The sequence below is a fragment of the Macaca mulatta genome, chromosome 2 (assembly GCF_049350105.2).
Source record: "Macaca mulatta isolate MMU2019108-1 chromosome 2, T2T-MMU8v2.0, whole genome shotgun sequence".
In the NCBI taxonomy this organism is placed as follows: Eukaryota; Metazoa; Chordata; class Mammalia; order Primates; family Cercopithecidae; genus Macaca; species Macaca mulatta.
Window position 1 is genome coordinate 120,000,128 of NC_133407.1, and position 15,846 is coordinate 120,015,973.

Genomic DNA, 15,846 nt, shown 5'->3' on the forward strand with positions numbered 1-15,846 from the left:
TCTCTCAACACCTGCGGTTCTAATAGGGTCACCAATCACAGTAACCTCTTCTCACATACCCGCCCCCACCATCCCCCAACCACACACACACACATACACACTCACCAAGTCCTGGAGGGAGGATATGAACAAGGCAGGATCAGAGTCCCTCCATGAACTTTCCAAGTGGGAAGGGAAGACATAAGGCTCTCTTGACCATTCAATTGTGACCCTAGGGTACTGGCAGCCAAGACTGCCCACCACACAAAGGAAAAACTGAGGCTCACACATAGACAGAGGCAGACGTTGAGAACCAGAGATGAAGCGATGGTGAGAGACAAAGTCCTGCTACAGTTTAAGGCCCTGGATCCAGTAACCCCAAACTCCACACCTGATCCTTTCTGTAATTTTGTTACAAGAACTAATCAATTCCACCCCCCCACATGTTTTTGTTTTTGTTTTTGTTTTTGGCTTATGCAGGCTTTGAGCAGCATTTGTGTCACTACTTTGGAGTCTTGCCCAAATTAATTAGTAAGGAGGTTTCTTCATTTGAATGTGTAAGGTCCTTTAAGATTTCCTTGAACCTCCCTGAAACATGCCATGGCTTGTTGGGGTGGGGAGAGGTTATCAGAACTGGCAATTACTATGAATAACAGTTATCAATTAATGGTTTCTGATGTTTTATCAATTGGTGAGCTGCAAGTAATAGAATGCCCAAACAACAGTGACTTAAACAACTCTGGGTTTCATTTCTCACATGACTAGACATCTAGAGGCAGGTCACTGCTGCTGTTGGTGCAGTCGTTCAGAGATGGCAGCTCACATGTCTCTGGACTTGTCTATTCCTTTCTTTCTTTGGCTTTTCTTTCATGCTTATAATGTGGCTGACACAGCTCCATCCATCACATCAACCCACAAGACAGAAGTTGGGGAGAATTGCTGGTGATATTTGTTCCTTTATCAGGAAGGAAAAAGATTTCCTAGAATCCCCCAGATTTCCACTTGGGTTTCATTGGCCAGATACTTGAGGAAGAGGAGGAGGAGCCTGAAGCTAAGTCAGGATTTCTCAGACTTATACTAGAGGAAAGAAGGGAGCCTGAGAGAAGGTAAGGGAAAAGACAGGTGTGAGGAGTGACTATATCTGAGTCTCTAGCACCATCAGGGTACTTTGGAAGGGCCAGACATGGAAGGAACCACATAGAAAGTGCTCATCCACCTTCACAGGTCTCCTTTAAGGTCTCACTTCCAGAGATGCTCCTGAAGCAGAGCAGCCTTTCCCAAAGTGTGGCCTTATACCCTTATTTCTAGGAATATTTATAATTTGTAACAGATGGGACTGTTGTTAAATATATGCATGTATATTCACTCCACTCCCCCTCTGCCTTGGCAGGGAGTAAATTTCCTCCACACGACTGACTTTGGGCTTGGTTACATCACACGCTTTAGCCAACAGAATGTTGGTGAAAATGATGAAAGCCAAGGCTTTAAACATGTTTGTGGGGTTTAGTTGTACATTTGGTATTTGTGATCCACCATGAGAAGATGAAGCCCTGAATAGCTGCTGTTCCGAGAAGAATGTGGAGACGTGGAAAATACCTAAACCCAACTTCCAGTTTAGTCCAACTAAGTTATAGCCAACCTGCAGATATGTGAGGGAGACAGATAAATGCTTGTCTTTTTAAGCCATAGGTTTTGAGATGGCTTGTTACACAGCATTATTGCAGCAGTAGCTGCCTAATACGTAGGTGCTTAGTTTAAGTTTTGGCAGAGCACAGTGGCTCACCCCTGTAATACTAGCACTTTGGGAGGCTGAGGCAGGTGGATTGCTTGAGCCCAGGAGTTCAAGACCAGCTTGGGAAACTTGGCAAAACCTCATCTCTACAAAAAAAAAAAAATTAGCTGGATGTGGTGGTGTGCACCTGTGGTCCCAGCTACTCGGGGGCTGAGGAAAGAGGATCACTTAACCCCAGGGAGGTAAAGGTAGCAGTGAGCTGTGATCATGCCACTGCACTCCAGCCTGGGTCACACAGTGAGATTCTGTCTCAGAAAAAAAAAGAAAAAGTTTCACAGTGGAATAAGATTAGAAAATTGGTGAATTAAGCAACTTTAATATATATCTTGTTTTTCGGGGGTTTTTTTGTTTGTTTGTTTTGTAGAGGCAGGGTCTTGCCATAGCCCCAGCTGGTCTCAAACTCCTGGACTCAAGCAATCCTCCTGCCTTGGCCTCCCAAAGTATTGGGATTACAGGCGTGAGCCACTGCACCCAGCCTAGTAAACATTTTTAACTGAAAGAGAGCATTTCATATGGTAATATGTTACATTAGTCTGCATATGTTATGGGTCGAACTGTGTATCCCTCCCCCCGAAAAAATACCAGTACCTCAGAATGTAACCTTCTTTGGAGACAGGGTCTTTACAGAGATCATAAATGAAGTCATTAGGGTAGACTCGAATCCTATATAATTGGTGTCCTTATGAAATGGAGAAATTTGGATGCAGACACAGTCACTCACAGAAGGCAGATGACGTGAGGACACACAGAGAGAAGGTGATCAAGCACTAGCCAAGGAGAGAGGCCTGGAACAGACCCTTCCCTCAGAAGGAAGCAACCTGCCGACACCTTGATCTTGGATTTCTTCCCTCCAGAACTCCGAGACGGTAAATGTCTGCTGTTCACATCACTCTGACTCCAACATATCTTTTTGTGGAGGATATATAATTCAACCCCTACAAAACATATGCATTATGAATTTCCAGGATAAGCATATCCAATATGTTGGGTGTTACGCTGGACTGACCAGAAAATCCCTTTTGAAAAGTGTTATCTCCCTGCACACACTTTGGAAATACTGGCTTTGAAGGATCCATGGTTTCTTAGACTTATAGTGGTAGAAAGAAAGGAGCCTGGAAGAAGGTAAGTCTGAGGTAAGGCAAGTCTGAGGTAAGGCAAGTCTGAGCAGTGAGTACATCTGAGTTCCACCCACAAACCTGATGAAATTCTATCACTCACTTCCAATTGGCACAACTCATCATATCTGGATACTCACAGTGAAGTTAGTATTTTAAAGAACATAGTTGAACGACCCCTGTTGAAATGGCCCTGCAGGCTGGGTGCAGTGGCTCATGCCTGTAATCCCAGTACTTTTGGAGGCCTTGGCAGGCAGATCACCTGAGGTCAGGAGTTCATGACCAGCCTGACCAACATGGTGAAACCCCATCTCTACTAAAAATACAAAAATCAGCCATGCGTGCTGGCACACACCTGTAGTCCCAGCTACTCGGGAGGCCGAGGCAGGAGAATTCCCTGAACCCAGGAGGTGGAGGTTGCAAAACCAAGATTACACCACTACACTCCAGCCTGGGTGGCAGAGCGAGACTCAGTCTCAAAAAAAAGAAAGAAAGAAAAGAAAACAAAAGGCCCTGCAGTTATACAAATAAAAGAAAAGCAATACTGATAAAGGAAACACAGAAATGTGATCCGTCTCGATCTTTTCAAGTTTCATGTTCAAAATAAGAATCAATAAATCCTATGTTGAAACTGGGTCAAAAACTCATCAAAAACTCATATTAATATTGATTTAGAGTAGATTCTTTCCTATTGTGTTAAGCCAAAAATAGAAATGATCATATAACCATTGCTTAAAAGCTGTAACATTCCCCAGACAGGTTTACTTACACTTCTTGGGTTACGTTTCCCAATGACCTTGTCCCACTTCTGCACACGCAAGATGGGTAAATATTAGATCTAGTACAATCTCCTAGTGTGTGATGCTATTTATATTCATGCAGAGCCTTGGCTAGCCATGCACAACCTAGGAAAATATCTAAAAATTGCTTTATGTATACTTAATTTGGAAGAAATCCATTAGAAATACAACGTTAACAATTGCACAAAATACCTAGGAATATGAAAAGTCAATAACTCTTATGTACCAAACTACAAGATAGAAGTCTTTATGAACCTTAAAAAAAAAGTATTCACTCCTATGTTTCCTTTCTTTGATCTCCATCACACAATAGAATAAAGATATAAAGAAAAGACAAACCTATATTCTTTTAGAGAAAGTAAGTTCACTTTACTTCCCTACAGTTGTATCCACCCTCTCATCAGCCCTGCCCCCCATAACACCTATCCTAACACCACAGGCCACTAAAAATAATAAGGGGCTACCTCACATGGCAGCAGAACATCCATTCTCAATACTTTCTCCTCACCTCTCCCACAATTGTTCTACAGGTGTGACGTTGAGAGCATGGGCTATGGGTTCATGCCATTCCAAAGAATTAGCTGTCCATAATCCCTTGCCCCACTCTCCTCCAATTGAAGAAAACACATCATGAAGCAAAAGCATAAGTGACAGCACCAAGATAACACTGCATCCGTGCACTCTGGTTTATACAAACAAGCACATGATTCTAAATTTCAGTGCTGCAACTCTTAGCAGTAAAGCAAATGTATTTATATTCATGTAGAGATGCGTGGCTAAGGCCTTGGAGGGAACCAGGTGGAGGAGAAGTGGGAATGGAGGAAGGGATGGCATATCCATCCAAGAACCTGAGTATCAACACTTTGCAAATAAGAAATTTGGTCACGGCCACCTACTCATTAGCCCCAAGGTTCCAAACAGTCCTGCACTCCCTGTAACACAGAGAGGGAGTTCAGCATCCTCCCTTAGATCTGGAATTGGGTTCAGCTCCCTTAGACAGAACCATGAGGACTTCAAAATCTACTGCAAAGAAACTGATGCGCAGGAACCCGTGATTATACTGCACATAAGAAGGAAAGGGCTGTGCTAGTTAGCATTATATTTATAAAACTATGAACTTCCTATACAAGAGCACTTCAATCTCCTTACCTCTACCCTATAATGGACCTGCTTCCAATTTCTCTTCACACAGAACAGTTCAAATTGTTTTAGATCATTAGAACTTAGGTTAGTGAAATTCTAAATATCTAAATACCCCTGAAAGAATTACCTTGGTAGATGCAATCTCTGGTTATTGAGGATAAGAAACCATAATCAAATGTCCCTTATCTCTTTTGTATTTCTTTCTTCCATACAGAAAAAGTTTCCATGATTTTTCCTCTAAAAGGAAATTAAGTTATGGTAAATGGTGAAAACCCTAAACAGCACAAAAACCATCTCTAGGAAAAAGAAATACATTCCTAGTTAAGAATACAAATTCTGGCCAGGTGCAGTGGCTCACACCTGTAATCATGCCATTCCAAAGAGTTAGCTGTCCATAATCCCTTGCCCCACTCTTCTCCATTTTAAGAAAACACATCATGAGGCAAAAGCACAAGTGACAGTACCAAGATAACACTGCACTTTGGGAGGCTGAGGTGGGAGGATCACTTGAGCCCAGGAGTTCAAGACCAGCCTGGGCAATATAGGAAGACTCCATCTCTACAGAAAAGTACAAAAATTAGCCAGACATGGTGACATACACCTGTAGTCCCAGCTACTAGGGAGGCTGAGGTGGGAGGAGTGATTGAGCCCGGGAGGTCAAGGCTGCAGTGAGCCAGGATTGCACCACTGCACTCCAGCCTAGGTGACAGAGTGAAACCCTGTCTCAAAATAAAAACAATAATGATAATAATAAATCACATTCTTAATCATCTTATCAAAACGAGTCATTTTTTCCTCTAGCATGTATGAAGTAGGATCTTCCTATAACACTAAATCACAGCTCAGTGATCTTTTAAGGAGGTAGTGATCATAAAGCTAAGATCTTAGACTTTGGCATGAAATAGACCAATGCCTTAAACTCTAGCTATGCTGCTTACCAACTGTGTGAACTCGGACAAGTTGCTTATTCTCTCTACATTTATGCTTCATCTGTAAAATAAGAAAAGTTCTAGCACCTACTTCAGATGACTGATGGAATCACTAAATAAGATAACGTACACAAAGCACTAAGCACTATGCCTAGCACACAGTAGGACCTCAACAAATGTCTACTGGTAGCACTAGCAGCATAATAGAAAAAACAGCAGTAGCAGAAGATTGCTCCCCAAACTTTATTTCACCTAGCTCCACTTTTGGACAAACATAAAAACCCCACTGGTAGTTATCCACCATATAGGTGTCTCTCCTCCCTTTCCTGGACAGAAGAGAGGACTCCACCTCCTACTCCCTTCATTTATGTCACTTTCAGTTCAAGGAATTAAAGAACCAATGTGCCATCTCCAGTCACTCTCTTCCCCTGCTGTAGCAACCTTTGAAACCATGCATCAAGATGCAGAAATCCTGGATCCTGAGTCACTGCACGGAAAAGACCTGTCCCACAGAGTCACCTGACCTGCTTCATACTTTAGGCAAATAAGAAATAAATCTCTAATATGTAAATTCACTGAGATTTGAAGTTTGTTAGTTACTGCAGCAAAACTTACCCTATCCTGACCAACAGGTACTCCTATACTTCTAAAGGGATCCTAATATACTTCCAAAAAGAGAAGACAGTCTTTTTTTAATAACTTGTTTTTTGTCAATCTTTATATTTTTTACTTTGTAAGACATCATATTGCAAGTAAACTGACTTTTCAAAATCTCCATACTTCTTCTTCATTTTACATTTTTTAATCTAAAAGAGAAAATTGCATTTTACTTGTATTAAATATACAGATTAATACTGGAGCTTTCACTGAGTCATATGTCACACAGTCACATTTCACCTACAATACCAAGGTATCCTGTGATCACAGTACAGACCAGAACAAGAAAGGGATAATGGAAGTGCCCTCAAGCATTCACACACTCCTAGCTTATGGCAACATGAGACAGTTAAGTGGAATTATGGATATCACCTATTCTAAACTGAACTAACCCTCATGAAATGGACAAGTGGCACAAAATGTTTTTAATAAAAGTGAAAAAGGTTTTATATGTCACTAAAATGTATCTCAGTGTATTATTTTGCTCTATCTCATCTACATTTAACTCTTTGTGGATGTCATAGAAGACACATAATACATTGGCAGCATACCGCATCCTGTAATTTATAAATAAATATACATGTATAATTGGGGTCTGTGCTCAAAGATAAATTTAATGAAAGAAGCATGAGATAAGTCACTTTGGAGCTAACAGTTTGGAGCAGAGCTTTCAAACTTTTTGTCCCTGTTTGCACCATTCCTAAACTGCTTTAACCATTTTCCAAAAAATTAAAATGAAGAGAAAACCAGTATAAAACTGGGGGAAAATGTGCATTGTAGAAACAGGTTCATAAAGACTTTATGAACCAGCAAAATCAGAAAGAAGCAGAAATGATACTGAAGAGCATCATTTTAGAGTGAAGAACAAAGCTTTTGGTTCCAACTATGAACCAAAAACTAGCTTTGGCTCTGTTAGATAATCAAAAGGATAAGGTGATTGTTTTCTACACATAGAAGAAGGACAAAAGGCAGATTTTCATATAGATCACAAATGCTTCTACAGGCGCTTAAACTCCAAAGGAGAAGTTGCCAGGGAAACAGTTAGGAGGGTCAGCAGATGACTCCAAGAAAGGCAGAGCACTTCATTAGACCAACATCAAAGCCAGTAACTGGAAAATCACTTGTTCAGTCAACTTAGAGTTATGTCAATTTCCTTCAGAAAGTTAAATAATATCTGGGAATTTTTGAGCCATGTGGTATCACATTCCCTATGCCCTAGCTCTTAGCACTTCTATAAGCACCAACTGCAGATGAAGCTGGGGCCAGGTGTGCAATCCCAGAACTTTGGAATTACTCCTTGAAGCCTGGAGTTCAAGACCAGCCTTGGCAAAATAGCAAGACCTTGTCTCTACAGAAAAAATAATAATTTTAATTGGCAGGCTGTGGTGCTATGTGCCTGTAGTCCCAGCTACTCAGAAAGCTGAGGCGTGGAGGATCATCTGAGCCAGGAGGTCAAGGCTGCAGTGAGCTATGATCAATATCACTACACTCCAGCCTGAGCAACAGAGCAAGACCCTGTCTCTGAAAAAAAAAAAAAGGAGAGAGAGATAGAGAGAGAGAGAGAGATGAAGCTGGAGTTTAAACCCAGGTATGTCTGATTCCAAAGTTCTTATAAAAATAGCAGCATTTTAGGAAATAGAGTAGGCATTAAAAAAAAAAAGAAAAGAAAATAGCAGCATAAAAAAACAAGCCTGACAGAATAGGTAGGATTTGGGAATGAAGACTGGCTGGGATTGAAAGAGAGGTGGCAGGAAAAGCAGGTTCTGAGAAGGCCACCAGTGGAAGGGAGCAGCAAGAGCAAGGGCATGGCAGTGCAAAACCTTGGGTGTGTGCAGGAATTACCAGGCAGTGATGCAGAAAGCACAGATGTAGAGGGAGGTGGCACAAGAAAAGGCTGGAAATGTTGGCCCAGGCCTTCTGGTAGAAGTGCTATGGGCTCAGTCAAGAAGGTAGACTTTATTCTGGAGGCAATGAGTAATCACTGAGGGCTTTAAAGCAGGAAAATAGCATAACTGCAGATAGACACCAGGAACCTGTTCTTCCTGTGGCATGAAGGATGGATCAAAGAAGAGTATGAAGGTGACTTGCACATAGTTGATAATTAATTAATGCTGAATGGATGAAGGCAAAAACACCAAGTTAAAATTTATTGTGTATCTCTAACAAAGCAAACCCATTTGATCCCATTCCATTTCATATTGTTCAATTTGCTACTTAGAGAACAAACTTCACTCATTCTAGAAGGAAATAATGGTGCTGGTGCTTAAAAATAAAAATCAATTCACCAGTCAAATGTGGCCCTCTAAATGTTGCCGTTAAAGTGTTTGTTCTTACAGAAATTAACATTTTCTTCTTCTATTCAGAAGGAGGTACATCTGAACAGCTGTTGCAACTGCTGAAAAAGAAAACAAAATTAGCCAAGTACAAAAGTTAGGCAATGAGGAGTGATCCTCCCCACCCCACCCCTCTCCCCATCTGCAACCATGTGAAAAGGTTATTGGAAAATAAGGAAATCACAAGCTGTAATGGTATATTTCCTATGCTCTCTCATAGTGTCCAAGTCAAACACATACTAAGCCATAACCTTCTTGATGATGCCAAACTTTCTTCTGCACAGGTCGTGGTACCATCTGCAAAGCATCAACTACTCAGTGAGAAGCCAAGGCTGAAAAATACTGAGATGAGTCATGACCTACCTGATTTTCTTCATGGGAAACCCTCATCTGCTCCTTGAGGACAGACATCCGCGCTGCCTCTTCTTTCCTCAAGACTCTCTCCTTCTTAAGCTCAGGACTCCAGAAAGTCTTAATACTGTTCATGGAAGATCCCAACTTGCTGTCCTTGATGTCGAGCTCTTTCCGGAGGAGGTCATTCTCTCTCTGCAGTTCTTTCAGCTGGGCCTGAAGATCTAACATTGTGCTGTCTCTTACCTGCCTCAACATGGAGGGGACCTGGTGGTGGTGATGATGGGATGAGCCAGTCAGCCCACCATGTTGATCTGTGTATGAAAGGACATCTGTGTGGGAAAGTCCAGCAGAAGCAATATTGGGACTACTACCCATGGCTGTGACACGGCCTCCATATACAGCTCGATTCGTAGCCCTTCCCAGAGTCATAGTGCCCTTTGGGTAAGTTGTTGAAGCCACCCCTTCATGATCACTCAGATACATGGGTCCAGACGTAGCATAGGCTGCATTGAGGGACTGGATATTCTCCATAGACAGAGTCTTGCCTGTTCCTCCACCTCCCCCGCTACTTGTTCTTCGGTGGCCCAAACGAGGGGACCTTGGCAAACGAGGGGATCTGGAAGGGCTACCTTCCAGATTGGTGATTGTTCTTGCACTTCCATACATTTTTCTTGTATTATGAGGTGTTACTGAAGAGAAGAAATGCTATACTAAGTTGGGGTTTGAGCTAATATTTCCACGATTGTCCAGAATTTTCACCGCATTCTTTTCACAGTCCGTACCAGAAAATAACTCCACTCAAAGATCTACAGAGTGAAAAAAAGAATAATTAAAAACAAAATTCTTTAGAACTCTAACTGTATATTTTTAAATATATAAAGATAATAATAGGTGAACCTATGTAGATAGGTGATTAATAATAGACAGATAGAAAGAGCCACACCCATAATGTTCATTTAGAAAGAAAAGCAACTCTAAAACTTTACTACTACAGGTGAAAGTTTTATAAATTCCCCCCACCCTGCCCCTAAGCAAGATAAAAATTCTCAAAGTAAAAAATAAGGTCTATTCCTTAGGAAAATGAAGCTCTCAATATTGGTTTGTGCTAAGGTTAGAGTTGGAACCTCCAGAAAATTCCCACGGAATTCCCCATCATGGAGACCTCAGCTATAAAAAGACCCCTCCTTTGGGTCATAACCCCCATACATATGTGGCTTGAAAGTGACTCTGAGAAGCTGTTGCTTCCTGGGATGTCAAATATTTGGTATTCATGTTGTTACCTTCGCCTCCTGTACTCATTACAAACATCACTAATCTATCACAGTCCTCTTTTCCACAGGTTCAGAATTCTTCTCAACACAACACTCTAGATGGCTTACCACTAATCAACTGGCATTGACACATGAATTCAAACCTACTGGCTATCCTGGAGTTAGAAGAAAAAGAGGTAACTCAACCAATGGGATGCCTAAACACATAGCCAAATCCTCAATGATATTACCAGAGAAAACAACAGTCCTATCTCATTTCCCTTTCACACATATCTTTCAGGCTGTCCTCTTGAGAATTATTTCCCATTTCGGTTGACCTTAATATTCATATTAACCACTTCATGTCTGTACAGAAATGGCAAAGGAGAAGAAGTTCCCATCATGGTTACTGAAGTATATTAGTGAAGATTTTATGTAGCGGGGTTACAGCATTGTGAGTATCCCTTCAATTTTAGCACCCATATGGCCTTAATGGGGTGCATTATGGCCTCCTGTTCTTCCTCTCAGGAAGTCTTTACTGTATTTTATTTTTCTTCAGCTTTACAACAATAAGAGATCTTACAATACCATCTAGTATTGTAAGAAATAAGATGATGTTTATAAAACACCTAGTTTTGTACCTAGTATCAAATAGTCAATAAATAAATTTTGAAGGTAAATGTCTCAATGAGATAAGTACATTAATAGCAATATACAGGGGTATCTTTTATTTTCACCTGCCTTTCCCCTCTCCCAAATACACACTTTCTGATAATACTGTCACTATTTTCCTTAGAGAAATTGTTCCAAACCCGCTATTCACAGTTCATTGGGTTTAGGTAAGGTTGACTCCCTTCACTCTACCATCCTGGATGGTGCAAGGGGTGAGAACATGACCCACACCTGGTCAACCATCATATTGTATCCTCCAGACATGGTAGCTAGTTTAGTGATGGGCATGTGACCCACATTGGTCCAACAAGACTCCATACTATGATTCTAGTGAGAACAGCTGGGAAAGATAAGCTCTTCTTCAGCTGGAATTCCTTACTTTCAAGATAGAGCTGTGAGTATTACAATGTGGAAAGGGCCTCCCTGAGGGTGAAGAGAATACAAAGGGAACCAGAGCTAAACTTCAAAGAGTGTGAAACCAGGTGACATCACTTCATACTCCAGATCCAGGAATCATAGAAGTTATCATCATCTATCATCTATACATCTGTTCCCCGGCCATTTTAGTTACATATGCCAGGTGACTGATTGCATTAAAGCTCCCAATTTTTTACTCCTTTTTTTATGTATGTCTTGGCAGTGTTTTCCCAATGTGATGCTGGGTTCAGTCATGTGACTTTATTTGTCCAGGAAGGTGATAACAAATGTGAAGTAAGCAGATGCCTTAAGCAATACGTATGTTTACTCTCTTGCTCATTTTCCTCCACCATAGCAATTAGAATATTCCCAATCTAGCCTGATGGAAGATAAGAAATATAAAATAGAACCAAGTTGTCCTAGCCAACAGCCAAGCAGCCCCAAGATGTGTGAGCAAGCCCAGCCAAAGTCAGCAGAACTACCTAGCCAACAAGACACTGCCTACAGGGGCATGAGCGAGCCCAGCTGAGATCAACTAAACACCACACTTATGCACTTGATAAATGCTTCTTAGTATGTCACTGAAGTTTTGTGGTTGATTGTTTTGCCACATTACAGGATCAATGGATAACTGATGCATTTGTCTATAAATTTCCTTTTTGCTACATTGAATTCTAGATGAGATTTCTGTCACTTACACTGACACATACAATATGAAAAAATGTTTTCTATAAAGGTTTCCCCTTTCCCTAAAGAGGTCTTTAAAAATTATACACCTGTTTCTAACTAAAGAACTTCATTTCAAATGTTTATGTTGCTCAGGGCTTAATTTTGTTTTTCTTGGAAATACACAAAAACCATTTTGTATCTAAGATTTTTACATGAATAATCTATAGTGTAAAAAAGAGGGGATCAATAGTTCTAACATAAGAATTCAGTGACATAAATGATGAGAGAGACAGTGGAATAAGGGAACAGGCAGTTATATGAATATTTAATAAGACAGAAAGATGTTCATGACATATTGGTGGCAGGGGGAGCAGACAACAAAACAATTTTGTGATTTACTCACACTGTTATAAAACACACAAATACACACACAATCACCAGCAGAGAAGGCTGGAATGACACCCATCAAAATGTTATCAGCGGTAGAATTCCAAGAGGTTTTCATTTTCTTTTCATTTGCATACTCTGAATTTTCTACAATTGAAACTGACCCAATTGTCCCAAAGAGCTGATGTTAATGGTGTCTTTGAAAAAACAGATAAATCGACCTCCCAGTTTTAAAACTTGAGAAAGTTGCATTTGTCTTATCTGAGTTCCTTTCTAAGGAAACCAACCATCAGGGCTCCCAGATAGTGTCAAGGGGCTCAAACTCACCAGATCACTGCATTTGGACAATGAGACGTCAGACCCCTCATCTGTCATAATTGCCTTGCCCTATCTACTTCCTGTTGACCAACTCCTCTTCCTTATCCCTCTCTATTTCCTGTTTTTCCACTCATGATTACATTTCTTTCCTGCTATATAAACACTTATGTTAGTCAGTCAAGGAGATGGATTGGAAACTGATCTCCCATCTCCTTAGCTGCAGCACCTGATTAAAGCCTTCTTCTCTGGCAATACTTGTCTCAGTGATTGGCCTTCTATGCAGCAAGCAGCAGGACCTGGACTGAACCTCTGGTGTTTTGGGAACATAATAATGATATATACTTTTGTTATTTAAAAAAATGATTTTCTTTCTATGGTTCCAACAGTTAAATGAATGTATCTTTTCTGTGCTTAGAATCTAGATGTCCAGGTTCTAACTGGGCCACCACTTACAGAGATGTCTTCCTAGAAAAAGTGATGAAACCTAACTTGTCTTCCTCTATCTGCTCCCTTTATATCTAGAGATACACATTTCTAGATAGATCTGTGACTAGGCTTGAGGTCCCTGAACACCATAAATTTACACCCACACAGATTTAATCTTCAGTGAATTTACCTGCCTACCTGGCCAAGGCTTTGGAGAATTGCAATAACCAACAAACAAAAAGTTAGTTTGCTCCCTTTGGAAACACACACACATGTAACATATAACATGAAAAGATGTATTATCATATTTGAAATAATGTTTCCTTATTTAAAAAGCAATATACATTGCCACTGGCCCATAGATTTCTTGAGTTCTCCTTTTCTAGGTTTAATATCAGATGTATGCTAGTATCATAGATAGATTGAGAAGCTTTCCATTTTTCATATGTTCTGGAACAGTTAGCATAATGCCAGTCTTCTCGATTCCTGAAATGTTTTGTAGAACACACACATAAAACTGAATGGGCTTGGCAGGGCATGTTGACTCCTGCTGTAATGTCAGCTACTGAGGAGGCTGAGGCAGGAGGATTGCTTGAGGACAGAAGTTCAAGACCAGTCTGGGCAATATAGCAAGACCCTGTCTCTAAAAAAAATGTTTTTTTAATTAGCCCAGTGCGGTGGCATGTGCCTGTAGTCCCAGCTACTTGGGGAGAGTGAAGCAGGAGGATCACTTGAGCCCAGGAATTTGAGGCTACAGTGAGCTGTGACTGCACCACTGCACTCCAGCCTGGGTGACAGAGGGAGAGACCCAGTCTCTTTAAAAGAGCAAAAAAACACAGAATGAGATTAGTTGGTGATTATCTTTTAATTTTTTCACTATGTTTACTGGTCTATTTGGGTTCGCTACCTATTTTGTGTCAATTATCATTAAAACATCTCTTCACAGTCTATTCCACGTATATTTTTCAGTCTTATTGGCATTGCTTTGTATAACTTTTCTTTAAAAAATTTTAAGTCATCTTCAGTTATGTCCCCATCTCATTTCCAATGTTGTTTGTGTTTTTTCTATTTCCGTTGATGACAATACGACAAATGTTTCTCTATTTTCTTAGAGTTTCAATGATATAGCTTTTGGTTTTATTGATGTATTTTACTGCATCTTGTTTTCCATTTCATTGATATCTCTCTATCTTTAATAAAATTTCTACTTCCTTTATATTATTTTTGCCCTTTGCATTGAATGTTCATTTCTCTGTAATCACATTTCCTAATGAATGCATATAAGATTATACACATGGCTGCATATTCCAGAATTGTATGTATAAACCCTTACTGTCATTTGTAAATACCTTGCTGTTTTTATTTTTGAAATTTTTCTATCCCAGGAATTATTGAGAATAATATATTTAAATGTCAAAGTGGACAGAAATGTTGTGGTAAAACTTTCTGGTTCACATTCTATAGCATTGGGATCATAAAATGTAACACATATATTTTCCAATCTTTGAAATATGTCAAGACTTTCTAATTGGCTTATTCGTTTTGTTAAATATTAAAACAACTAATAGATTATTATAGAAAATTTAGAAAACACAACTATGCATAAAGCAGAAAATGAAAACACTCTCAATCCTGTCACTCATAGATAACCTCTGTTAACAAGTTAGCATAATACCAGTCTTCCCTATTCCTGAAATGTTTTGTAGCACACACACATAAAACTGAATGCAGCCAGGTGCGGTGGCTTATGCCTGTAATCCTAGCACTTGGGGAGGCCGAGATGGGTGGATCACACAATCAGGAGATCGAGACCATCCTGGCTAACACGGTGAAACCCTGTCTCTACTAAAAGTACCAAAGATTAGCTGGGCGTGGTGGCGAGCAACTGTAGTCCCAGCTACTCGGGAGGCTGAGGCAGGAGAATGGAGTGAACTCAGGAGGTGGAGCTTACAGTGAGCCGAGATCGCGCCACTGCACTCCAGCTTGGGCAACAGTGCAAGACTCCATCTCAAAAAAAAAAAAAAAAAAAAAAAAAACTGAATGGGCTTGGCAGGACATGTTGACTCCTGCTGTAAGCCCAGCTACTCAGGAGGCTGAGGCAGGAGGATTGCTTGAGGACAGCAGTTCAAAACTAGCCAGTATGTATTATGTTACTTCCAATTCCTTTTAAGTGTGTGTGTGTGTGTGTGTGTGTGTGTGTGTAGTTTTAGACAAAGTCAGACAATATAAAGACTACATAAATCAAACTATATAAATACTATATAAAGTCTTGTATTTTCCTTTTCCTCCATGTTTTATCTTAACGTCATCTCCATTTCCCACTTAACATAGATGCCACAAAATATTTTTATAAAACATGATTTTTAACAGACACTATGAGTCCCCAAAGATGGTCATCAAAATTCGTCTCCTTCCTATACAGAATTGCCTCTAGTTCCATTAGTTCCATCAAGAAATTGATTCTATTTCCCTTGTCCTTGAATCTGGACTGGCCTTGTGACCCGCTTAGACCAACAAATGTAGTAGAAGTGACACTGTTCCAGCTCTGAGTCTAACCCTAAAGAGGCCTGACAGTTTCTGGTTTCGCTCTCTTAAAACTCAGCCG

General features: G+C 40.3%; 1 protein-coding gene across 1 annotated transcript in view; it reads right to left on the reverse strand.

Annotated features, from left to right (window-relative positions):
• Positions 1-15,846, reverse strand: part of ERC2 (ELKS/RAB6-interacting/CAST family member 2) — a 975,448-nt gene that overhangs the window by 931,961 nt on the left and 27,641 nt on the right. The window contains exon 2 of the mRNA XM_077993178.1: positions 9,112-9,908. Within this exon, the coding sequence (XP_077849304.1) occupies positions 9,112-9,768 (657 nt within the window). The 5' untranslated portion in view covers positions 9,769-9,908. The remainder of the gene's footprint in view (positions 1-9,111; positions 9,909-15,846) is intronic.